This window comes from Sus scrofa, chromosome 1 (genome assembly GCF_000003025.6).
Source record: "Sus scrofa isolate TJ Tabasco breed Duroc chromosome 1, Sscrofa11.1, whole genome shotgun sequence".
NCBI lineage: Eukaryota > Metazoa > Chordata > Mammalia > Artiodactyla > Suidae > Sus > Sus scrofa.
The window spans coordinates 22,043,308-22,070,809 of NC_010443.5; the positions used below are offsets into that span (position 1 = coordinate 22,043,308).

At 39.7% G+C, this 27,502-nt stretch overlaps 1 protein-coding gene across 8 annotated transcripts in view; it reads right to left on the reverse strand.

Moving 5' to 3' along the window:
- AIG1 (androgen induced 1) overlaps positions 1-27,502 on the reverse strand; it is a 251,842-nt gene that overhangs the window by 130,071 nt on the left and 94,269 nt on the right. For 7 of the 8 annotated variants that reach the window (XM_021072473.1, XM_021072467.1, XM_021072459.1 and 4 more), the window contains exon 3: positions 23,819-23,920. In XM_021072473.1, the coding sequence (XP_020928132.1) occupies positions 23,819-23,920 (102 nt within the window). Of the gene's footprint in view, positions 1-18,359; positions 20,569-23,818; positions 23,921-27,502 lie in introns of those variants that run through there. The other variant, XM_021072475.1, reaches the window with a different exon arrangement.

The window sequence follows — 27,502 nt, forward strand, 5'->3', positions numbered from 1 at the left end:
TAAACAACTTCGTGCAAGGCAAACCCTTGATTCTTTTAGCATATGTGCTGGAAGAGGTTAAAGAGAAAGGAGATAATCAATTTCTGAATTTCTTAGTTTACTTGATTTATTTCCTCCCCTTCTTCCACTACTGCTGTTTTGGATCTTCTCATTAGCATGTTTATCAAAGAATGGGAAGGGAAAGGAGGAGTGGCGAAAGTTGTGATTTGTCCCACAAAACCTCCTGTCCCCTCTATAAGAACACGAGTCCTGGCACAAGGTTACGCGCTGAAAGATGCCATTTCCTAGACCATAGCCATAGCCACGAGCCCATACAACTTCTTAGGCAAAAGTGATGTGTGCCATTTCTGGGTCATGCCTTTAACTGAAAAGACGTGTGCCCTCTCCTCTCTTATACCCACTTCTTAAGGGCTTAAATGCAGATGTCGTGTGGTAAGCCATTTGCCACCAAGCAGATGAAGAAAAACCCTACAGGATCCAAAAGCAACCAGATGAAAGAGTCCAGGGCCCTAGTTGACCTCATGAGGCAGAGTTGGCCTGCCACCATCCAGACCATCAGTTTAAAACTACTATTATTTTGGTATCTGCTACAGAAGCTGTTCGATGTCTTAATTAAGATAGAAAATAAAACTCAACAATGTCAGTATTACAATTTTCTAAAAATCTAATGAGAGTTTCCATTCCCAGCATCATGGATAATCCAATATTCTTTGCACACGTTTTCAATTATAACCAGCTATCACCCTGTCTTGGAGTATGATGATCAACTGACACCAGTTAACTGACCATACACCATAAAAACCCCAGTGTGGCTGGATTTGGTTCCAGGCAAACTTTTATTTAAGTCCTCCCTTGCTACCCCATGACTGTTAAGAATTACTGAGAATATATGACATTTAAAAAAATCTATAAAATGGGAATAACTGAGTTCCCTAGAAGACAACTTGCAGTAATGTACATTAAAGGAGGGGGCAGGGCACTTGGCACACAGCAGTGTCCAGAAAAGGTTAATTACATTTCTGTTGTTTTCCCATGCATGTAAATCAGAAGGATCTAATGATATTTTTCAGTTCTTTACTAGAGCTGTAGCCATTCAAGTCTCCAGCATTTATTCAAAACAGCAGAGTTATCACTGGACACTGATTGGGGCCCTAGGATTTTCAATGCTAGGTTTTTTTTTGGGTTTTTTTGTTTGTTTTCTAAAGGCTATGAGAGAAGGTATAGGAAAAATCTGTGCATAAAAATCATGGACCTTATCCCAAAGATTATATGGCTGCTTAGAAGAAATACGGATTAGCAGTGTATTAGGGTCACCTGAGCAGACATAGTGCACAACCCACACATCCCAGAGGGTTTATCTCCTTTCCATAACAAGAAATGTTTCTGGTTGGCAGCGAGGCTCTCTTCCATCTAGTTACCCAAGGGTCCAGACTGGCAGAGTCACCACCAGCCTGGTAACAAGGGATTGGAGAACTAATGGGCAAGTACTTATGGGCCACCCATGGAAAGTGATATATGATTCAAGTTGATATATGATTTCATAACTTCCACCATATTCCATGGTCCCATGGGTCTTTTTCAAACCCAGCTGCGAGGGATGCTGGGAAATGTAGTCTGGTGAGTACTCAGGAAGAAGGGAAATGAATGTGAGGATGAGTTGGCAACACCTCATAAGCGTTTAGCCTGAAAGATAATTTACTGAACTTTTATTTAGCTTCAACTTGAGTAATGGGAGAATACACTTGAAAAATCTTGCTCAAAACCTCTGTGTCTCACAACAACCTTTTATGGTGGGAGAAACAAATTCAGGAAAGATAATATTTTAAAGAATTGATGGAAAAAAAAATTTCCGGACACCTCTAAATGACTTTAGTAAGTAATAACAATTACTTTAAAAGTTTTAATGTCAGAAAACCTAAGTTATTTTTTGTTAGGAAAAGACTCAAGCCTTGGATCATATTCCTCTAGGAAAAAATAAGCACTTTTGTTTAGGGAAGCATTTAAACTTTTAAGGGATTCTGAGAGTCATTAACTTCAAGTTGTCTTTTCCTAAACAATGATGTCCTAGTTACTGAATCAACAGCACACAGGTGGCCCAGAAACCACACACACATTCATCACAGCCACTGTCAGAATCTCTAAGATACACGGTGAAACTTGCTAAGAGGCTGCAGACTATTATGTTTCACTATAATGATATTTCCAGAAATAAAGAGGATTACACATTAATAAAGCAATGAAACTATGCAGGTAACCATGACGATGGCTGCAAATTCAATAACATTTTATACTCCTGAAAAGTTTTTTTCTTTTTTTCTTTTTATTGCCAGAAAGATTAGAGAAATTATGAGCAAGAACTGAGAAGCGTTTATGTTTCATCTGAACTCTCGTACCTTCAGGGATGTCACGGGCATGCTTAGAACGTCCAAAGACCGACTTCACAGCAAACTGAAGTGCCCATCCTGGTTCTAGACTGCATATCTATCTTGAGAAATGGTCAAAAAGCAGGAAGCCCACAGTTCCATGTCTTCAGATGACAGTGGTCAGCAAAGTATTTCTCCAAGTCAGGTCCAATTTCATCTTTTTTCTTAAATACATTTCTCTTTTTGAATCCTTACAAAAACAACTTGCTTATTCCTAATGGCACTTCCACAGAAATTCCTGAAGGCTCTTAAACATCTAAATCAGACTTCAGAAAATTTTAAAGAAAGGCACATAATCTAAATCATTCAGCCTTCCCACTAATCAAATCATGTTTTGGGCTTTTTCTGTTTGTTTTTGTGGCTTCTGATGTGCTAACAAATGAGATGTCACAAATGGGAAGGATTATTTTAAAGTTTCTCTTCCTAGAATGTATACATGTATGTGTGACTGCGTCACCAGGCTGTACAGTAGAATACTGTAAACCAGCTATAATGGAAAAAAATAAAAATCATTATATAAAAAAAATAAAGTCTCTCTTCCTTGGCTCTTGAGAAATATACAAAGGAACTTCTTTTTAATGGTTTGCATATTCTGCTATGATTTATCGTTATTTTGTATAGATTACTATTCAGGTCAATATATAAAAAAACTCTGGGTAGCAGACATTAGGTGGTAGAAAGAACACTGAAGGCCATTATCGAGTAGCTTCTAACACAGCAGAGGGCATATGTCAGAAACAGCACCTCTTTCACAGGGAGAAAAGGTAGGGTCACAGGAGGTGAGGCCAGTAAGGGAAAAATATCTACCCCTCATATGCTGATACTTGATCTGCCCTTGTTTCTGCTCAAGTGAAAGATGATGTGATCAATCAATCTTCCTTCATCTAAAGAAATGCCTTATCGATGAAATTTTACTTGCTGCATTTTCTAGCAGATTTCACTTTTCTCCACTGCTTGTTCCCTTGTGGTCGCTTTGCCACTCCTCAGCACCCATGCAGGTTGCTATTCTTATCTGATCAGACCTTCGTGGGGTCTAGGATGCTGCCAACCCTGTCATCTCAGGAAGTGCCCTGCAACCTCCAGGAAGTGCTCTCCTCTCTGGGTTTTACTCCACCTTCTCCCTGCTCTATTCTTGCACCTCCACCCCCATCATGGCACCTTCTCAGTTTTTCCTCCCCGTAGTATGGGCCTTGGCCAAGCCCCACTTTCAACCTCTCAATTGTTCTCCCTCAACCTTAAAGAAGAAAAGAATTGCCTAATTCCACTTTCCCTCTAAAATCCTCCTGCCACTCCCCAAAGCCATTAGGATCAAGTTCAGTCTCCTTGACCAAGACACTGGCATTTCTGGACCCGCCCTTGGGTGACCTCCAGTTGCCACTGAACTCCTCCTACCTTTTCTGCAATGAATTGCTCTCCACGCAGCTTGATTAACATATGGTGGTATTTCCCTGCCTCTGCATAGGGGTCATCCCTTCTTTCTTTTCCCACCTCTAATGTGTAAATCAAATCATCTTTCTCCTGCAAAACTCTGCCCTGCTTCTTGTTTCCTAAAAGATAAAAGCGAAACTGGTTTTTGGTCTGTAGGGCTTTCCCAGATCTGAGCCCCTGCTTATTTTTCTAACCAAAGTTCCAGTTATGCCCACATCTTTGACCACTTCCAGACATATCCAATTATTTTGAGCTCCCTAAGTTCACCATGAAAGGAAATTCTCTCCACATCACTGCATCTACTCTAGCGACAGCTTCTGAAAGCTGGTCACTGGAGCTCTTTCCTCCTCCATCCTTTCTCAGAGCTTTAATTTTTCTCCCATGATTGGCTGTTCTTTCTCAAGAAGAACAAAATCAGTACCCAGAACAGTCCCAAGCACAAGAGTGTTAAGTTGCTGTTGAGCAAAATACCCATGAATGGGTTCATCTCTTACTCTGACTCCTCTCTCCCTGGGGGAGGCCTAAGAGTTCTCCTCCTTTCCAGTGTAAATAGACAGAGAGGACCCTGTTTCTTTGTCCTTCTGCCATGAAGCACCACAAATGTGCCCTGAGAGCCTCAGGTGCAGCTTCTGGGGCAGCAATGACCGTGACCTTTTGGAGGTTACCAGCCAAGAGCTACGTAGAGGGATCAAGCATACATCCAGAGTCTCCAGGGATCCTGAAATCACAACAGGCTGGGGGGCCCACAGAAAAACAAGGGCTAGTCCAGAAAGATAATGAAGATCTTTAGGTTTCTGTCCATACATTAAACTATGAAACTTGAAATTATCCAAGTAAATAAAGCAGATGAAAGAAATTCCTAATGCAGCCACCTATCAAGGTATGATCTCCTGATGACAGAATGTCTCCTATATAAAAATTGCCATTTGCATATCACTTCTTCCTCCTTTTGGTCAACAGATCAGGGGATGGGTGGGAAGAGTAATTCCCTTCTAAATCACTTATAAGTTTCCTGGCTGTCTCATGCTTTTTACTGATCATACCTGAAGCAACTTATTTCTCTTATTCAATCCTTCTTCCTTCCCTACTCCTTTCTTTCATCTCTTGCTGAACTGCCAGAAGGGTTATTTCCCTGTTAACCACATAAATTCTCTAACCCTGTTTCCCCTTCTGTAAACTGGGAATAATGATAGGGTTATAAGAACTAAGTAGACCATATCTATGAAGTATTTAGCATAGCAAGAGGGGGGAGTGTGAGATATGCTAGCTTTGATCATTGTCGTTTATAATGCATTTATGAATGACAAACAGAAGACAATGCAAGAGAGAAAGCTCTATCAAGGAAAAGAAGAGTAGTAAGTCTCATGCTGAAGTTAACATATATAGCCAGAGCCATCAACTTCTTCATCCGCTTTAAAATAACCAGAACTGTCCTTCAGAATTGCCACGATCAGTTGATAATCAATCAACAGTTAATTTTCACTCCGAAATGCAAGGCCCTGTTCTAGGTCATATAGAGGATACAAACAAACAAACAAACAAACAAAAAAAGAGCACTGAGGAATTCCAAAAGCCACAACTATTTCTTCTCTATTTGTGTAATGTACATTCTAAGCATTTCTCAAAAGGACAGAGCAACTTGCAATAAAACTCTCAGGGTAGTGGAAATCAACACATGATAAATCAACACAGACCGAAAAAATATGGTGAGAAAGGAGAGAAAACTATACTGGAAGCTACAGGTGAGTGGGCTATAGCCGGCGAACATGAAGTGCGCATCAGAGGAGCATAATGGAAAGGGACATGCCAGCATCAGGAAAGACAGCACCTTTTCCATTATTAAATTCTAGGAGGAGATTATTGCATGGACGCTTATATAAAAATTCTGAGTCGAAGAAGAGGAAATACCTCCAGAGTCATTTTGCAGGACAGGCAGCTGAGATTGACAGAAAGAGCCTGGAGTCAGACAGGCTTGGTGTGCACCCAGGCTCTGCCGCAGTGTGTCTGACCATCTTTGACACATTAACTTCTCTGCATCTCAGAAAGGGTAATAATGATCCCCTTAGGGTCACTCTGAAGATGAAATGAGAAAGCGCAAGTAAGCGGCTGGCCCACGGCAAGTGTTTAACAAAGATTTATGTCCCCCACTCCCAGGTGCATCCTATATGAGTCATTATTCCTTATAAATATGTATGGACTTAATATACAATTCTTCATAAAAATGGATGAATCATAAGTCACCTATTTGTACAATTCTTTAGTTTTCTCTCCTACCAGATTACTAGCTCCACAAGGAGAGGTACCCCCTGTTTTTCCTTCTGCCATAAGTAGTAAGGAGCCCATCACACACAGTATGGAAGGAAAGGAGGCATGTTTAGTGAGACTTTACCAATCTCATCTAAGTGTGTTGCTTTACAGTGACGAGCTTAAGGCATACCTGTGGCTGCAGAGGCCCTCAAGAGAGAATGGTTTCTGCTCCTTTGACTGGCACTCTCAAACATCCACATTAGATGTTTGGAACACCTCAGACTCATCCAATTAAATCTGCTTTCCCTCCAGCACCAGCGTTCAAGTGCAAAGTGTGTTAAGCTACTCAGGAATTGATGTCATTGCTTTTAGGTTCCTTAGATCTATACGTTTCCAACAGTATAATCTACTATTTATCACTGAAAATGCACCATCATTCAGCTTCAAAACAGAATGAGGAGAGCTTATGAGCTAGCCTCAAAACCAAATTACTACTTATAGAACAGAATTTTTATGTGAAAATTTGTTCCCAAGTTCCCAGTTCCGCAATGACTAGCTCATGAATGAATTTCTGAAACCCAAACCTATTTGTACTGAGGTTGTCAACAACATACTGATACTATGAATGTTTTACCTTTATGATGCCATGCAGTTTAAAAAATGTAATCTTAGGTAAAATATTTTGTACCCTTCCTTCTCTCTTTCCTCTCCCCCGCCCCTTCTCTTTTCATGTTTCCCAGAGACAGTTCAAAAAAAAAACTGCATTCCAAGTTGCATTGGCAAAAGCAGCTCCAAAAAAGTGTTAAGACTGTGACTCACCTCATTGTAATTCTTCTTGCAAAATTTATGGAAAAGTAGTGAAATCCATGAAAATATAAAAATTTTAAAAACCCCACCAACTAGTAAAAATCCATTCTGTAGGAAATAGAGTTATATAAAAGATTTATATTTTGTTTCATATAACTCAGAGCAAACCCATATACCCCCGTTAACTGCTGTCTCTGATTTGTTACAGACCATTTAACTCCATAAATATTTCCAAGGATTAATGATAATTGACACATGGATTATGCTTTTAATCTTCTAAGTGATGTTAATATCGATTCATTTTTCCTAGAATCTTGGGCTGGTGCCAGTGTTTTATCCGGTAGAAACCAAGGCACCTTGTAACCAACCCACAATGGCTACAGTGAGCTGGTTATGCATATTTGCCCAGATTTATCTCTTTGCCTTACCCTCCATTCAGCTCAGCACCAGCTATCACCATGGTGACGTCCCTATTTGTGTTCTTCCATCAGCCACTTTCACTCACCCCCAAGGAAGCCAAGAGACCCATGAATTCAAGAGTTTTCAAACTTGGCTGTGCCTCAGAACCATGGGAGGGAGCATTAAAAAAAAAAAAATATACAGATGGTGCATAAGTCCCATCCTAGACTGAATCGATCAGCATTGATTAGCTGGTCTTCGAGCATAAGATCTGAGCCAACCTGGTTGGCCAACATTAGTGCAATTTTAATGGCATGAAAAGAAGAAAGCATTATTCAGACCTCTACAAATGGAGTTGTTTTTAAAGGGAAAGGGAGATTTTCATTGGGGATTTGTAGTGTTTAATTTTATATGTCAACTTGACTGGACCACAGGGTGTTCAGGTGCTTGATTCAACATGATTCTGGGTGTGTCTGTGAGGGTGCTTCTGGAGGAGATTAACGTTGGAATCAGTAGGCTGAGTAAAGCAGATTGCCCTCCCCAGGAGGTGGGGTGGGACTCATCCAAATCCACTGAAGTCCTATAGAGAATAAAAGGCTGAGTAAGGGAGAATTTGCTTTCTCTGCCGAACTGTTTTCTAGCTGGGACACTGGTCTTCTCTACCTTTGGATTGAGACTATAACCCACACCATCTGCTCTTCTGGTTCTCAGACCTTTGCACTTGGACTGAAACTATATGATTGGCTCTCCTGGGTCCCAAGATTGTTGTCTGTGGCTCTTGGGACTTCTCAGCCTCTGTAGATACATGAGCCAGTCCCTTATTATATACACACATCCTATTGATTCTGTTTCTCTGGGGAACCCTGACCAATACAAGATCGTATTTCTTCCCACTGTGTCTTCTACTATAAATATATTTGACGGTACACAGAAAATATTTGAGGGAGATTTTGTAACGATAAGGCATGAAATCAAAGAGGACAAAGTTCCATCATGTTAGAATGAAGGTTGAGAAAGGCCCTCCCTTTGGGGAGAAGGCACCTGTTCAATTGAAGGGAGTTATGTGGGAATGCAGAATAAATAAACTTTTCATAAGGAAATGCTTTACATTCTATTTACATACACATAAATATTCTCATACAATTCTAAAAAATGGGATGGTGAGATAATGAAAATAGCTTAAAGGTGAAGGTATTATCTGATTTTATTGCATAATGAGAAGCTCTCTACTTTCTCAGATCTACAATGTTTACTGAAAATAAATAAATAAATAAAATGTTTACTGAAAAGATAAATGAAAAATATCACCAGGAGCAGAAAGGCAGTGCTGTGTGATGACATCAGCAAGACAGCAAGGATTTTCTGAATGTCAAATGCTCATTGGCCTTGGCCTTCTCTTTTTTATTCTCTCTCTATCTCTCTCTTTTTTTTTTTTAAGAGCCGCACCAGTGGCATAAGGAAGTTCTCAGGCTAGGAGTCAAATCAGAGCTGCAGCTGCTGGCTTACACCACAGCCACAGCAACCCCAGACCCGAGCCATGTCTGCAATCTACAAAACAACTCATGGCAACGCTGGATCCTTAACCCCACTGATAAGACGCCAGGGATCAAATCTGAGTCATGGATACTAGTTGGATTCATTACCACTGAGCCATGATGGGAACTCCTCTTTTTTATTGTCTCTGTGTTCCTGTGCTCTGTGTTTCACGATGTTGAATACCAAAAGTTGCAGTGTTCCTTGCTGCACTTCCCTCTCTTTTTATCATTCCTTCTTCAGTCTTTTATCCTTTCTTTAATCCCTACTTTTTTAAAGAAGTTGAGAAATATCTTAGGAAATACATCAAAATCAATCATGTTAATATGAGGGAACTCTAGACTGGGGATAAGGGGTATTTGGGAAATTATGTTCTCCATTTAAAAATATTTAAAAGTGGGAGTTCTCTTGTAGCATGGTGGGTTAAGGACCCAGCATTGTCACTGCAGTGGCCTGGGTCCAATTTCTGGCCTGAGAACTTCAACATGCTGCAGGTATGGCCAAAAATAATATTTAAAAGTGAGGAAAAATAGGACAGCAATTTAAAGCAGATCACCCTAAATACAGACAAAGAAAACAAGAGACGATAAAGGAAATTTTCTGAGTTTCCTATGCCAGAACTTTTCAAGCAAACTTTCCAAATACACGCAATTGGGGAGAAACAAAATTCACAAACAAATAATACAGCAGATGACACTTGGTGAAATCTAATGCAAAATCACCAAACTTGATTTCAATATAAATTGCCGCATGCAAATCTATTTTGTAAATTCATTACTAGTATTAACATAAGTTGCTGTATAAAATGTATTGCAACAATTAGAGTCTATAATTCAGACTTTTAGCTTAGTTGCATGGCTTACTTATATAACTCTATAAAATGACGAGTCTGGAAGGCTTGAGCTTATAAGGAAAAAATGCCTTCATTTTAGTGATTCTAGTTTACACTCACAGAAATATCAAATTACTTATTGAAAAATCCCAGATGAAGTAAGAAGGAATGTTCCGGGAAGTTGTTGTTGACAGTATATTGCCCTGATCTTATAGATGTATGTTTCCCAGGATTACTTAGGATTATCAGCATTTTAAAAATGAGTCTGGCCAGAGGTCCTTTACAATCTCCTCAGAGACTGTAACTAGATTCAACTAGAAGGGTTGACTAGCCTTTCTCTTTTTTTTTTTTTTTTAATTTTTTGTTAAAGTAGAGTTGATTTTGGAGTTCCCATCATGGTGCAGTGGAAACGAATCTGATTAGGAACCATGAGGTTGCGTGTTCGATACCTGGTTTTGCTCAGTGGGTTAAGGACCCAGTGTTGCCGTGAGCTGTGGTGTAGGTTGCAGACATGGCTCGGATCTGGCGTTGCTGTGGCTCTGGCGTAGGCCGGCAGTAACAGCTCCAATTGGACCCCTAGCCTGGGAACCTCCATACACTGTGGCTGCGGCCCTGAAAGAAGGCAAAAAAAAAAAAAAAAAAAAAAAAGTATAGTTGATTTACAGTGTTTCTTCAATTTCTGCTGTACAGCAAAGTGACCCAGTCATTCATACATACATATATATACACATACATATATATATATATATGTATTTATATATATATATATATCTCTTTTTTTATACTATCTTCAATCATGTTCTAAATCAAGAGATTGGACACAGTTCCCTGTGCTGTAGAGTCAGATCCCATGCTTATCCATTCTAAATGTAATAGTTGGCAGCTACCAACCCCAAACTCCCTGTCTATCCCCTCTTCCCACTCCCAGCAAATACGAGTCTGATCTGAAGAAGTATAGAATCTGATTTTACATAAAAAAATCTGCGAGTTGGTTTCAAATAGAGTAAAGAAATAAGAGAATCAGCTAAGAATGAATTAAGGGAAATGACTTGTTCCCAATGTCCTTCCAACATCTCACCTTGACTGCCCTGAGCTTGGACCATCACAACTGCCCCAAGATGGTCAAAGTGAGGTCACAGTAAGGAAGCTGAAGAGGACCGTTCCAAGTCATACCAGTCCAGGAGCCTGATCACCGACTTCCAAATAAGGTTAAAGCACAGCTTCATTATCCAGATCCTGAAATGTCAGCCAACTTCACCACCATGAGAAGAGCAATTAAAGGAGACATTGTGCTCCAACATAAACACATCACTCGGTAAAACGGAAAACCATATAGCAACAACTGATGTCAACATCAATGACCTTTCTAAACAAATACCACGGATTACTCTATGTGTATGCAGAGATAAAAGAAACGTTCCCTGCCTGGACTTTACATCTGATGAAACGGAATCCTATCAACCAAACAGTTTACAAACACAGAGTTACTTCTTCCTACCATCTTTTCTTCATCCACCCACTGCATCTTCAGCCTCATTTGCAGCTTCTACTCCACTTGAAGCTCCCATCTCACCACTTACAACTGGGGAGCATCTTCCTTTCTTTCAACAAATGTTTGAAAAAAACACCTAAGAGAAACAACATTGGGATGCCAATTTTCACCATTACCTAAATTTTCCAACCTATTACAAAGTGCAACTAATAACATCAAGAGGGAGCATCATTCCTGGTGCATGCTAAACACTCACAGTGAACCGGTACCAAACGAAGGGGCTGAGTTTTGACAATGCGGCAAAATGGCTGGTGAAATGGCACTCCTTGAAGGGCCATATTTCACTAACTTGGCAAAACTCTGTTTCAAGGTCATTTCCAAATGCTCGTCTTGTGCAGAGCAGCATGCGTGGAGCAGCACTAGCATGGCACCAGGTCAACCCATTAGTCATTGCTGGAGTGAGCCTTCTGTGGAGAGGCAGCCTGCTTCAGAGTCAGATGGGCTTTAGGAAAGCATTGCCAAGAAAACTTTAAGATTTGAAATGTTATGGAAAAGAAGGTCGCAGCATCTTTTAATTGCCTACTATCCTTGCAGAAGATGGCGTTTCATATTTTTATGCAAATATTACACATCTACCCAGGGTGAAAACCAGGTTAAAAAATGTGGTAAGTGAGTTTGTGCATATGTCTTCAATTGAGTACAGTGCTGAGTGCCAAACTTCGACCAAGCTGATCAGACTGTAGGTCTGTGTGAAAGCCTGAAGTGGTGGAATCTAGTTGCTATAGCTGCAAATTAAACAAATAAATGAGACGCCGTGGAATGCAGCAAAATTTCTGTGGTCTGATTAGTTCACATTTGCCATATGTGTGAATATTAGCAGTCAAATTCTGAGTTTAAGCAAAGTTCTTTTCAAGAAGTGCAACTGCGGGCAAATGCTTAAAATAAATAAAGATCTGAAGCCTATGTCCAGAGAGAACTATTTTATATGAGCTTTTAAGGAATTTCATTAACTTTTTATGTTAGCAGTATAGATGAATTCCATGTTGCTAAAAATACAAGATTTCCCCCCGGGGAATTTTCCCTTGAAGCTTTTGACAGAGTTGGACACTAATTTGTTACTTCTATCTGATAATAAGTTAAAATCATTAGCTAAAGAATATATTTATGTTATTTTATCCTATCCTACTCTATTTAAGAGGACTTAAGTAGAGGATTTATTAGGTCTACTGTGTGGCAGGCACAGGGCTATGAACTTGTGTGGCTACAATCTCGTGAATTCTCACATTAAATTGTGCAGTCCCCGCTAGGGAAACTCAGCAGAGAAATTTAGAAAGACCACAGAGCAGAGAACGCTCTTGTGACTAGCCTATTACATCACGTACACTGAACTGTTTTCACAGAGTAATAAAACCAGAGAAAACGACAGAGGTCCCTTGGTCCGTCCAGTCCCCCTTTCTAGGCGACTGGCATGTCTGCATCTTCTAGAAGCGTAGCATACAGAAACGGAGTGGCTTTCTTTGAGTTAACCTGGTGTCGAGAAAGAGAATGGAGCAAAACAGACATTCGTGGTGTGTGCAGTCACGGCAGCAGGGAGGTATAGAAAGGAATGTTGATTGACATCAATTCCCCCCCACACACACACATATAGATCATAGCGCTGTGAATAGCAGCACCTGGACACAGAAGATAATTCGATATAATAACCAGGTCACACGAAGTCATGAATTTGATAAGGATGAAAGAGTTTGCATGAAGGGGAAACAGTTCCACCAATCAGGGCTAACCCCTGCACTTAGTTAAACCATATCTTAATTAGATCATTACGTACAAGCTGCTTCTCTGAATATGGATATGGCAGAACAATAGGGGAAAACAATCACTCCTGCTTAGATGAAAAGGAAAACATTCTAAAATGCCAGGGATGTTTACCAGTGTCTTGATGAAATATGTTTGTGAGATAGAATGACAATTCCCGTTTACAGGCATCTCTTTAACTAGATGTTAAAGCTCCATGGAGAGAGGCCCCAAGGACAGTAAGTGACGTGGGGTCAGGCAGACCAGCATCCTACTCCCATCGAGTCCACACACTAGCAGTGTGAGCCTGGACAAGGAGAACTCATTTCCAGTAGCAGTTACTGCTGCCCGCTCTTGCCTTCTGCCACCACATATGATATCTTCACCTCAATACCTGTCTTGACCTTAGGAATCAACCATCCTCTCCAAGCACAGTTACAACATGGTTAAAAGTTACTGCTTATTAATCAATTATTTTGTTACTGACTTGACCCAGAATGTTGTCTCCAAAGCAGCGTCACAAAATTAGGCACCACAATTCAAAACAAAGAGTACATCATTTTTGAAATCCCAATATATCCATTCAAAGATCCTCACGTTCTTAGTACTGCAGCATTCCCAGTATCCAGCCCATATTCGTGCTGCATTTAATAAGATGGGATTCCCTAGGAATATTTCTAAGAGCCCTGCATTTTGTGTATAAAAACAAAAATAACAACTTTAGATCCTGGTTTACTCACACAGCGGTCAGCTAAGAACGATGTCAGGTAAGTTTTAGTATAGCATATAATGAAACCGCCAAAAAAAAGTTAATGGAAGCTTGGATAACATTAATAAGCAAGGATGAAGCCTAAATCGCTTTGCTGGGCATTCACCAAAGCATCTAAAATTGTGAAAACAAATCTAGGCAAGTTGAAGCCTGGCTGGGGAGACTGTGATGGTGAAGGGCATGTGTTTATTCATTTTCCTAAATAAATATTTACTGAGTGTACACTAAATGCTGGAGACTATGCTAGGTTTTGGAGGAAAGGATTAAAAAAAAAAAAGTTGCTGTTCTTTATGCCCTCACAGCCCACTGGAGGAATAAATAAGCCACCAAACAATGTGATCAGAGAAACCATAGGTGTATGAACAAAGGGTAAAAGTGCAGTGAGAAGACCCACTCGATGTCTTAGGAGGCTCTGGACCACTTCACTCACAGGTGGTGTCTGAGAAGGGGATGTAGCAAGGGCCATCAGAACTTTAGTTCTTCTAGAAAGGTAACCAAGGTAGCATTGTGGAGAGAGGTCTGGTGAAAAGACAGTGGGAAGACAGAGAGATGAATTGAGCTTGTTGCCTCAGTTCAGTGAACGATGATGAAGCCTTGGACTAAAGTAAGGATGGTGAAGGTGAGAAGGCTGGGGCAGACTCAGCAGCCACTTAGGAGGTATACGTGGCACTGCTTGTCAACTACTGTGAGGGGGCGTGGTAGAAAGAGGAGCTTTTAGATGCATCTTGCCATTATTGAGATGGCAATACAAGATGAGTTATTAGATTTAAGGAGGAGTTAGTTTGTTTCGATATATTTATATTTGGTTCATATTGTTTCAGTACGTTTATCTCAAAGGCCTTTTGTCAAATGCAGAGTATGATGCCCCATGAGAGGCTGGATGGGGAAGTACAGACTTGGGAATGACTTGTGTAGGGTAGAGAATGAAGTCATGAAGGAGAGTGAGATCTTCTTGGAAGAGAGCATGAAGAGAACAAATAGGACTGGTGTTTCAGAGGGGAAGAATGGAAGGCTCAGTTCCTTATGAAAGTCCTTCTGAAGCTGAAGACCCCACTGTCTAGGTCCACTGCTGAAGCTCCATGACTGGGGATGCTCAAGCAGAGACTGAAAGGGAATTTGCCAGGACGGTGTTCAAGTCATTTAAGTATCACATGGTGCATGAACCAGATGATCTTTAGAGTCACTTTCCAAAGTCTAAGATTCTGGGATTCTGTGCCTCTGTGATAGAAAATGCAGCTTTTTCCACTTCACTTTCTTTGGCAGCTATCACTGATGCTTGCTGAGGTTGACGCTTCAATTAAAAGGGAACTGGAAAGGATATGGGGATGGGCTTCTGCCAAGGAGTTAGGTCTGTGGCTAATGAACGATCTGTCTGTGCTAGTGAAGAAGGAACCCAGTTCCTAGGACAATACCTTCCTGCCTGTTCCCACTCCATCCCCCAACTGTGAAGAGCTAAGGGCAAATGAATGGGAAACAGATGAATGAAGCTGACTTTGAAAAATCTTTGGATTTAAGGATTAGGAGTAAAAAAACTTGAGTAAACCACACTTTGGGTTTTGCTGACCCCAAAATATCTGAGTATAATTTATAGGCCTTTTGATGAACTCACAGTACTGATGGGTCTGCTCATCTTTTAAACGCAGCAAGAAAAAGGGCAGAGTGTGAGCCAAGTATTATTACCCTTGCATGGAAAAGCAGTTCTGCAAAGGAATTTGTGATGGGAGGAAGTCGCGTTAAAAGGCCATTGTTTGACTATTACCCTAAAGGAAAAAAACTACTAATACCTAGATAAAATAATCACTACATGGAAGAACTTTTCAATACATTTGATCTAGGCTATTATTTTCTGGCCTGTTGCTCTTAGATGTCTGAGGACCCATTGTGTGTCTTTGGACCTCAATTCTGGCCTTTTCAGGTAGGAGTAGCATATATGCACAATCAATAAAACCCTCTGGGGGGACAACAGGCCACGCATACAAGATTTAACTGCAATGCAGCTGAATTTGAAGAGTGAAGTAAAATACAGGTTAGGAAAAAAAGTGAATTTTCTGTCAATAATTATGGAAGGGAAAAGAAGAAGAGTGGGGAAAAAGAGCACAAGAGAAAACATGGACACAGAATATTGATAAAGTTGATTCATGCATGCAAAAAAATTAGGCACTGTTCTAGGTGCTTGGGATACATCAGTCACTAAAAGATCCCTGCCTTATGGAAATTATACTCTAGCCGAGAGAGATGGATAATAAGCCATAAATACAACATATAAATAAAACCATACAATATGTCAAGGACAGTAAGTGTCATGGAGGATAAAGAGCAGGGTAAGGGGACTCTGGAGGCATGCGGGTCATTGCAGTGGCTCACAGGATGCTCAGAGTAAGGCCTGCTGAGAAAGTGAGAATGAGCAGATTTGAATGAGGTGAAGAAGGGAGTCAAGCAGAGAGCACTCCAAGACAAGTGGGGCGCTTGGTGTGTTCAAGGAGCCGTAAGGAAGCCAGTTCAATCTATTAACATCTATTAATTCATCAAATGATTATCGTGTACCTATGCCAAGGGCTACGCCAGACACTTCAGAGTGAAAAATTAATACCTGCTCCTCAAGAAGCTACGAAGAAGATAGACGGTATTAAAACAAAACAAAACAATGTGGTTTGACCTGGCCATTGTGCTTTCTTTATCCTAGGACCTTTGTAACTCCCTTTCTGCCAGTCTTCCTCTTTCTCATCTCTTTATGCCATCTCCCTCTTTTCTGAAGCCATTTTTCTTCTCACCTATGACACTGTCTCCTTTCCTTTTCTCTTCCCCTTCCCCACTCTAGCCTTTATCTCTTTTTTCTTTCTTGTGCTTTTTTGCTTCTTGCAGGATATTTTATTTATTTTTGATTTTCTGTAGTTTAAAAATGATATGCTTAGGCGTAGGGTTTTTTTTTTGGCATTTATCCTGCCTTGGTGTTCTCTAAGCATCCTGGATCTGTGGTTTGGGGTCTGAAGTTAATTTGAAGGAAATTCTCATATGTCTTCCGTCTCTTTCTCTTTCTTCTCCTTCTGGTAATCCCAACATCTGTCTGTCCCATCTTTAGTAGTTACCCCACAGCCTTTGGATATCTATTCTGTTTTTTTCAGTCTTTGTTCTCTTTACTTTTTAGTTTTTAAGGATTCTATTGATATATCTTCCAGCCCAGCGATTCTCTCCTCAGCTGTCTTATCTACTAAAAAGCCCATCAAAAGCATTCTTCGTTTCTGTTACAGTGTTTTCTATTGCTAGCATTTCTTTTTGATTCTTTCCTGGAATTTTCATCTCTCAGCTTATACTGCCCATCTGTTCTTGTATTCTGTCTCCTTTATCCATTAGAACCACTCTTAGCATAGTAATCATAGTTGTTTTAAATTCCAAGTCTGACAATTCCAATATCCCTGCCATGTCTTGTTCTGATGCTTTCTGTTTCTTCTAATTGTGTCTGTTGCCTTTGGTATGCCTTGTGATATATATACATATTTTTTTCTTGATAGCTGGATATGATGTACTGAGTAAAAGGAACTTCTACCAAGGGCCTTCAGTAATGTGGTAGTGAGGTGTCAGGAAAGGGGAAGTGTTCTATAGTCCCATGATTAGGATTCAGTCTTTAGTGAGGTTGTGCCTCTGCGTGATGAACTTTCTAAGTGTTTCACAGGTCCTCCCCCACCCTCCTTTTAGGTGTAACAGGAAGGCTAGAGCCAGCTGGAGTTGGGTGTGTCCCCCCCAACCCTGGTCAGTTAGGCTCTGATGATACCCTAGCAGCTCAGGCTCTGATTAACTAGTTTCCCGAGAGGACAGGCCTTGTTAGGAGCTCAGTGTCCTGGTGTATTTCAAAATGGTTCCTTTTCTTCTCTCCCTCTACCGGAAGCATGAGGGTTGTTTCTCTGAAATTGACTGTGGGAGCTGGGTTGAGCTCCTGCAAGTAAATCTCATAATACTGTGGGAACATCTCTATGACTGGGCCACCCTGGATTTTTTCACTCCCAGACTGTCCTCACTGAGTCTCCAACAATCCGTCAATTAAAGTTCAGGTTTCGCTCCCTTGGTACTGGTGCCTGTGGTAGTTTCTGCTCAGTAGACTCTGCTCTGGTTAAGTTATTATTCTCTGTATTTGCTTGTCTGTCTCTCTGAACCTCGGGGCAAGTGGTTTGCTCTAGGTTCTCCCCTTTCATATGAATCCAAGAAGAGTTGTTGATTTTTCAGTCTGTTCAGCTTTTTACTTGTTATGATGGAGTTGTAACTTCCAGGCTCCTCATACGTGGAGCTGGAAAACGTTCTCCATTTCTCTACCTCGCAAAATTGTTCAGAGGTTTCTCAAACATCATTTAAAAAATACTTTTCCTCCAATTTATAATATTTCTGGTTGAAATAATAAGAAAGTTGAAAAAAGCTAAAATAAATACCTTAAAACTGGAGCTCCCCTCGTGGCTCAGCGGAAACGAATCCGACTAGGAACCATGAGGTTGCAGGTTCGATCCCTGGCCTCACTCAGTGGGTTAGGAATCTGGCATTGCCATGAGCTCTGGTGTAGGTCGCAGATTTGACTTGGATCTGGCATTGCTGTGGCTGTGGCGTAGGTCGGCAGCTGTAGCTCTGATTAGACCCCTAGCCTGGGAATTTCCATATGCCCCAGATGTGGCCCTAAAAAGCAAAACAAAGAAAAAAACAAAAAAACAAACAAAACAAAACAAAACCTTAAAACTGATTAGTGATTTGAAGAGATAGAATCATCAAATCCTCATGCCAAAATTTAGCCCAGCAGCACTTAGGGGAATTGAACTTTGGCGCTAAGGATCACAAATGAAAATTCATAATGGAAGAAGCTGTAATCAGTAAAACTGGATATGAAAAAAGCTTACACACAAGAACAGTAGGCAATAATTCTGAAAGTACCTGCCTCACTGTGGATGGAGTTCCCTTTCTTGTTCTCTGGGGTCTTAATTGTTTTCTTTGAGAGGTCCATTGAGAGCCTTAGAAAGAGATTCCCAAGAAGTTTCTGACCTCTGTTTCAATCTTATTTTTATTTGGGAAAATTTTCAGGTATCTCCTAGTTACTTTAGAATATACTGGGAAAATTGAGAAAGGTCAGTTTTTTTCATACGAAAAAGAAGATCTTTCTTCAACCAGCAGCTTATTTTATGAAATACCCAGTATCAGGGTGGCACAGACACCATGGGTCATGAAATGCATAATTTTCATATCCCAGAAATGGAAATTTTCCATAAGTTGTATTATTCAACAAAAGAATACATCAAATCTGAGTTCCTGCAAAACCAATGATCATCCAAGTAGTATTTAATGCCTTCTCTTCTGGGAAAGACAGATGTACAAAAACTTTAGTAATCACCAAATGTCAAAATAATATTGAACAGAATAAACATTTGACTAAATTAAGGTTCTCCTGAGGACTGGTTACAAATAACAAGAACAGTTAACAAATCAAGCATGATGAGAGGTGAGATTTTTTTTTTTTTTTTTTTTTGGTCTCCTGATAAATTATATGGGGAATGAATAACTCCTGCTGTGACTATAGGAACATCTAGGTCATGTCTGTTTAAAGATTTGTGAGATAATAATAATACCTAACTTTCTGCAGTGCTTGGCATTCTCAAAGCACTTTATAAACATTAATTAGGCCTTCAATAGGCTGAGAGACTATCTCATTGTTGGTTTTTCCTGTTATAGCACCACTTAGAGCCTGCAATCTTTTTAGAGTTTAAATATGTATTTATTGATTGCTTTTAATGTATATTTACTCCATTGACAATGCTTTCAAATTATAATCAGCAGAGGAAAATGGCTCACAGTTCTACTTTTGAAACCAAGAAACAAGCCAGAATAACAACAGAGCTTCTCCTTGTCTGAGTGAACACAGCCTACTGGGGACTCTGGTGGTTTGGGAAACTGTTTTCCTACTTACCTTCATCCACTTCAAACATGCCCCTTTCATCCTTTAAAATTATATGTGTTTTTCTCATCCTGTAACCACTGCCTAGTGGGGTGCTTTGTATGTGGTGGATTTTCAATAAATGCCCAGCCCCCATATGTGGCAGCCATGCAGAATTCTACCACAACTTGTTTGTCTGTGACCACTCTTACTACATTTTGGAAACTCTGATTCACTTGCTGATATTAGTTCCATTTTTCTCCTGTCTAATTATCAGTGGACTGAGAATAAACACGGTAGAAGGAAATAAATGCAGACATTCTTCCAAGTTGCAAAAGCAAATACTCAAACATCTTTTTTATTTTCATTAGTGAACGTATAATAAGCCTTGTGTGCCATTCGAATTGCTGTGAATACAAACATAAACAGGGCGGCAAGGATAGAAGAGGTTTTGATTGGGGTTATTGAACTGACTCCACTTTAATGTGCTATACTTTATATGTTTGTATTTTCAATTGTAATAAATTAAAACGCTGTTTGTGTGTGCACTCGCGTGCATGCGTCGGTGGAAGGGGCATGAGTGTGCTATTTTAACAGAGCCTGGAGAAAACCTATTGGTTACAGAGTAAGGGTGTATTACCCTTTTATTCACTCATTTCCTCTTCTCTTCTGCAAATAAATTCTAGGATTGCTTGCTGAGAGAGAAGAGGAAGACTACGGAAAGGAAGAAATAGAATATTTTCCTTCAGTTAGAAACATGTCTAACTTCTGACAACTTTATTGTAAACCAAAATTGAAACCCCCTTGAATTTCAGACCCTGTGAATTTTCTATTATGCCTGTTTGAATGCTGCAAATTCAAGACTGACTTGATGATTCTTTCGAAATGGTGCCATGACAGACTTACACACTGCATCCCAGTTCTGCAGTTCAGGCTGGAACCCTAGAAATTATGTTGAGAGTCTTCAAATAATGAATATGATTCTATACATAAGAACAAAGTACACTTCTTGGAATTCTTGCAGTTACAAAGATCTAAGCAGGCAATAACAGCAAACAAGCCTAGGGCCATAAACCATTTGCAGGAATATTTGAAAGTTACAAATTAAACTAGAAGGTATTACATAAAATATGTTCTATCCTCCTATGTTGTTAAATATATTTGCATAAAATAAAATAAAAATATGATTAGATGAGTGGTAAAATAAAGATATGTGGATATATAAGTTACAAATATTTAATATAAACAGTCTGAATTTTTATCCTTGCCTTCTTTTTTACAAATTCACTGTGTATGTTTTTATAATGGGAATTCTCACAAAACTTGAGCTCTATGGAGAGTATTCATCTAAAACATCAATTAAAAATAAAATGCGGGAGTTCCCATTGTGGCTCAGCAATAATGAACTCGACTGGTATACATGAGGATGCAGGTTCCATCCCTGACCCCACTCAGTGGGTTAAGGATCCAGCGTTGCCGTGAGCTGTGGTGTAGGCTGCAGATGCAGCTCAGATCCTGTGTTGCTGTGGCTGTGGTGTAGGCTGGCAGCTACAGCTCTGATTCGACCCCTAGCCTGGGAACTTCCATATGCCACAAGTGTGGCCATAAAAAAAAAAAAAAGTAATTATAATCAAAGTGTATACAATTCAAATGTTTTCATCAAAACATAAATATTAAATAAGTGCAAAAATGTTAATGAATTTTTTTCATATTTTTATAATTAGATATTCAAAATTATCTATTAATATTAAAAGCAAATACAAATCATAATTATTACTAAACTTTTAAATAAGATTTGGACAAAGCCAAATACGCTGATTTAATTTTTTGATATTTCATAAATCTTATTATACATTTTATAAAAATTAAAGTATTCATGATTCCAGCGTTTAATGTTCATACTTTAACTGCCAATCTAAAGAATCAGCATCGTGTTTTATGCCCATTGTACACATATTTAGAGTAAAGTAAATTGTCTACTATTAATGTGGTTATACACATATTTAGAGTAAAGTAAATTGTCTACTATTGCAAAACATTCCTCAGCCACCAAACGCAACTTCTTTGTTTGTAATTCTGTTACCATGAACTGGAATATGAGAAAGAGCAAAGAAATGGTCACTGATCTCTTCTAAGAGACAACATTCACTGAAAGCATCTACTGAACTCAGTTATCTGAGAGGATGTGTCATGTTCATTAACGTAGCGTTTCCTTCTCCTAAATGTCTGCGTCATTCAAATCCTCCTGGCATATTTCTAAGCAGTGTTTTTCTCCAAGAGTGAGAACTTTAACCCATCAAAGTGAATCAAGGGAAAATGAGGAGAGTCCAGTTTAAGGTCTAATAACTGCATATGCTTAACAAACCATTCATCATTCAAAACATTAAATTGCACCAGGGTCTGCAAAGATTATGATTTACTCTCTGGCCTGAAGGTACCACTGTGCAATGTAGGGATGTAGACAATAGGCCAACTTGTCCAGGACTGTACACCTAAAGCACCTGATGCAACCATCTGTTCTCAGCTAAGGTCTTTCTGATGTCAGAAACTTTCTAAGCCTTAGTTTCTGCATCTGTCAAAGGGATAATAATTTCTTCTTTATATACCATTATGAAAGTTATATAGCCTGGCACATAGTAGATTCTTAAAGAACAGTAGTTATTAGTATTGAGTGGAAAAGAATTATGGGAACTGGCTTATTGCATTACTCATCCATCTAATAAATATGTACTGGTCCTTCTATATGCCAGGTGGCAGCCGGGTAGAGACGCATAGTTCAAAGACTGCTATGCTGTACTAGCTGGGTAACGTTTTTGTGTGGGATACAGACATGGACAATGGAGATATGAAAGTGCCATGCCAGCACAAGCAACACAAGAGCGAACCTGGCTTGCAAGAGCAGGGAAAGGCTTTGTAAATTAGACTGTACACAAGCTCAAAGGATGAGCAAGTTTCCTAGTGAGGAATGGGAAGGGCATTGAGAAGAGGATTGCAAAGACTTGAGAGTTATGAAAGCATTTCCATATTTCAGAAAAGTACAAAGTTGGAAAGAGGCAGAGTAAGCATGATGTCAGGCCTCTTAGGTGGTGAAATTCAACTGACGAGACCCAGGTGATTTGTTTACAAGTAGACCTGAGGTGCCATGTTAATCCTACATTGTGGCTCTAATTGGACTCAAGGAAAATTCCAATTCTCTGAGATGCACCACTTTTGAGGAGTTGGCTTACGAAAGGCTTGATCAAAGCCCCTGAGGACAATAATGTTGGTTTGTTACTACACACTGCTTTTCTTAAAATATACCAAAACTGGGGGCAGAAGGGAAACTCTTATTTTGGACCTCAGACACATGACTTCCAGCCCTTGGTTCCCCTATAATTTCGGTGATGGGTTGCCCTTTTCACTAAGAGCATCCAGGGACATATTCTAAAAACTGCTGTAACCAAAACATGCAGGCTTCTTAGTTAATAACAAAACAGTGCTCAATTCCGGAGGCAGAAAGGGAAGACAACGCACCATTTCTCTGAAGAAAACACATCCTCAAATCTTGTCAAGTGACATGCAAACCAGCCAAAGTATTTAATTTGAAACTTGTGAAGGTAACATCATGGCTAATGCACTGAAAGAATTAGACTGCAAAGCAGGAAAAGACCCAGAAGCCAGAGACAAATGCTCTTGGATGGGCAGAACCTGACCAGGCAAGCAGCCATGGCTGAGGACCACTGGTGCCCACAGCTGCTCTCCCAGGGCAAGGAACAGCCCTGCTGCCCCGATGGGGAAATTCTCCAAGTAACAGGGTTTACTTTTAACACAATCTCACCAATGTGAACTAGAGGAGGCGCGGGGTGGCCACAGTTGTGCAGGTGGGGATCAAGCCTTAGTCTCCAACAAGGGACAAGCCTTTGAAAAGTACAGACATTAAATCCATCCTGGCATGAGTCACTTCTATTATACCTAAAGTCACTGACCCCTCTTATCAACTGTGGATTCATCTACCAGAGACTTTTAACAGTGACTCCATTTCACGGGAAGACATTCTGTATTGACACTCAGTGTTCTTCTCTAATTATAATCTCTCATCATAATCTTCCAATATTTCATAGCTATTTAGGTGGATTCTACAGCCAGCATAAATTGGAAAACAGCTCTTTCATAGATTTTTAATAAAAGGAAATCATTGTTTTAGTCCACTTACCATTCCGTGATTCAGCCACCCTGGGATAAAATTATCAAGCAACTTCGGGTAAATCATCTCTCTGTCATAGGCATAAATGATCCAAAACACTGCCACAACGAACTGGAAGGAAAAGAAATCCTTTATGTCAGATGCCCCAACTATCCACAACACACAGTTTGTTGGTTATCTATTGCCCAAGGAACCCCACAAAATGGCCATTTATAACAAAAGACAAATCGGTTAGCCAGATAATAGCTGGAAAGATGGTTCTAACTTCATCCCATTAGTGGTAACTGTTGGGGTCCCTCCTTTTCTCCTTGATCACTCAACTGTGTTCCCTCAGGCAAAAGGATAAGTTTGTGAGGGTGAGAGGCTGTCTGTCTGTTATCTGGAACAGCTCCCTTCCAGGGCTAATTGTGTTGGTTTGATGCTTCTCAAGAGGGTTTAAAAGTTCATTGGTGGTTTTTTGGATCCCATTCCCCACCGTACAGAGTTAGCACATTCAAGAAGTTGCAGTGGATTTTCCTTGAACCCAGCATGTGGTTTGAATTAATCTTCACATTCTCAAGTTTCTACTTCACCATGAGCAGCATTGAAATCACTGCTATAAAATGTCCAAAAGTCACATTTCCAGAAAATGTATTAATGTGTATAGCTTAAGCAGGGGCTTTGCTGCACAGAGAAGCAGAGTGTATGGAGAAGTAAAGGAAGATTCCCAATTCTCTTGGAACAACTCACGAATTCATCTGGATTCTGGAGGTTTATTTTGAGCCATCAGCAACATCCTCATCAAAAGCAAGTAGAGCACTGAATTTATTATCTTATCTTTCCTCAAACTAATGGTGAGAGAAGCAGCTCAGATAAAATAATGAATGGCCTAAGGTCTTAACCTTCATTATAGAATTGCTTTTTTAAAAGTGAATGCTTCTGTAAATAGTCTATAAATGTAGCCTAGAAAAGGGAACAAACCATCCCAGAGGAAGGCCTCCAAGTCTCTTCAGAGTTATGTCTCAAAATAATAAATACTACAGATTGATAAAATGTAGCATAAATATTAAACAGAAACAGCTTCATCTTACTTCTTATGTCATCCATGCCCCGACATTTTATTCACAATATATATCTTATTGCCACTTGCTATAAAACTCCCAGTGGTAACAGATCAAGGCTGGTCATCAGAAGGGCTCCAAAGTTCTTTTCTAAGTATGTCAGTTAACACGTGTCGCCTTAGCCCGAAAAAAAATTTCACCCTTAAAACCTAGGATGTTATGAACACTTGCTGTTTCATAAAACACATTCACATTGAATGATAATTACAATAGGTGACTGTAGATAACACACAGGTTTACCAGAGTTGGGTCAGTTATTTATCCTGATTTGGGGGCAGCAATGTTCACTCATTGGGATAAATGTGCAAGATGAAAAGAGACAAAAACATCTATTATTAGCTTAAGGTTAACTATCATTGGGCTCTTTCCAAGTACAACAAATAATTTTTGAATTATTCACAATTTGGGTTTGTGCATCCCACTACAGACTTCCTGTGTACTGAATATCAGTGTTCCTTGCCCTCAGACCTGGGTGGGCACCATGCTTCCACTCTTACTCGAGGTGTGGTCTCATGCATCAGCAGCACCCATGCTGCCTGAGAGCCTGTTACATGTGCAGAATGCCAGGCCCCATCTTCATCTGTTGTGATCCTGTTTTAATAAGATCCTGAGGTCATGCCTATGCACATAAAAGTCTGAGATCTGCTTTGTAAGGCTCTGTTCCAGTCCCTCAGAACCTCCTCCCTCCTCAAGGAGCGAGGCAATCCCAGGTTCAAGTAGCTTCTCCACCCAGAGCCTGCAGCCCTCCTCTTCTAAACCACTTCCTGGGAAACCATGACCGTAGAACTTCCTGCCCAAGCAGACAGGAGCATGCCTCAGGGCCTGTGCAGGGCTCCTTCTCCAGTCTTGTGACCCTGGACTGCAGTAAATGTGTGTATCCTTTGACCTGAGAGATGGCTAAGAAGTGTTTGTTTCCGTAGGGTAGAAACTAAAGCTCCACATTTGGCTTGGGTGTCCACACACAGGCACAAAACCATTTCCACTAAGGATGGAGCTGTAAGTAGAAATCCCTTTACCTTTGCCACAAAATGTAATTTAATCATAAGTCACATCACAAGTCACACTCAAGGGGAGGTGATTATACAGGCCTAGAAAGCAGGGGGCAGAGTCTGGGGACCATCTCAGATTTCTGCTTACCGTATGCTTCTACTCTTCTTTTTCAAAATCGTTTTGGCTATTGTAAGTCCTTTGCATTTCCATTTAAATTTGAGAATCTTGGCTTATGAATTTCTACTCTCCTCCTAGAATTCTTATTATGACTGTACTGAATCAATACGTTCAATCTAAGGAGAAATGACTTCTTAACTATATTGAGTCTTCCAACCTACGAATGCAATTTATGTCTTCTTTTATTAAGATCTTTAATTCCTCAATGTTGTAGTTTTTAGTGTACAGATCTTACACATCTTTTGTTAAATCTTTCACTAAGTATTGCATGGTTTTTATGCTATTGTCCATAGCATTAAATGTCTTCTTTACATTCTTTGTTGCTAAAAACACAAATGATTTTTGTATATTAACATGGCAAACTGTACCATGTTAAATTCACTTAGTAGTTTGTGTAGTTATAAACTATTTTTGATTTTTACATGTACACAATCCACAAAGGAGGACAGTTTTCTTCTTTCTTTACAATTTCTATTCTCTTATTGCACAATGTTGACTAGAAGTGAGGAAGAGAGAGCCTTCTTCCTCACTTAGAGAAAGTGCTCATTGTTTCAATATTTCAGTGTGATTTTACCTGGAGATTTTTCCTTTTTCAAGTTGAGAAAAATCTCTCCTATTCTTAAGTTATGTATATAATGAATGAGTGCTGAATTTTTTCAGATCGTTTTCTGCATATCTTCAGGTGAACATATATTTTTTCTCCTTTATTCTGTTAATAGGAGGAATCATATTGCGTGATCTTTAATGTTAAACTAACCTTTAATTCCTGGTCATTATATATTATCATTTTTATGTATTGCTGGATTCAACTTGCTGATATTTTGTTAGGGAATTTTTTCCATCTTTATTCATCAAGTACGGGGACCTCTAGTTCGTTTTTTTATTTTTTTCTCATAATGTCATTTTCTAATTTGGGTTATAGGATAATGCAGGCCTCCAAAAATAAAATTGGGACGTGTTCCCACCTCTATTTTGTGAAGGGCTTTGTGTAAGATGGGTTAATTTCTGCCTTATCTATTTGATATACTTTTCCAATGATGTCATTTGGACCTATAAGTTTTCTTATGAGAGGACTTAATTGGGAATTCAGTTTCTTTAATAGACATAGAGTTTTCAGGTTTTCTATTTTTTTTTTTTTTTGAGTTACTTTTTGCCACTTTGGCCTTTGTAGAATTTCTCCACTTCATCTAAATTTTTGAATCTATAAAGTTGTTCTTAATATACCACTATGGAAATCAGCAAATGTGGCGAATCAGGTATTTTGTCTCTAGAGAGCCAGTCATTGACGTTTACCAGCACAGCGCTGGGGACAGCTACCTTCTGTTCATCGGGAATGATCATTCATGATGCCCCGACCACATAAAGCATCGTGGGAGGTCAATACTTGGTGAAGCAATTTGTTCACTCCTTTGACCCCATACCATGG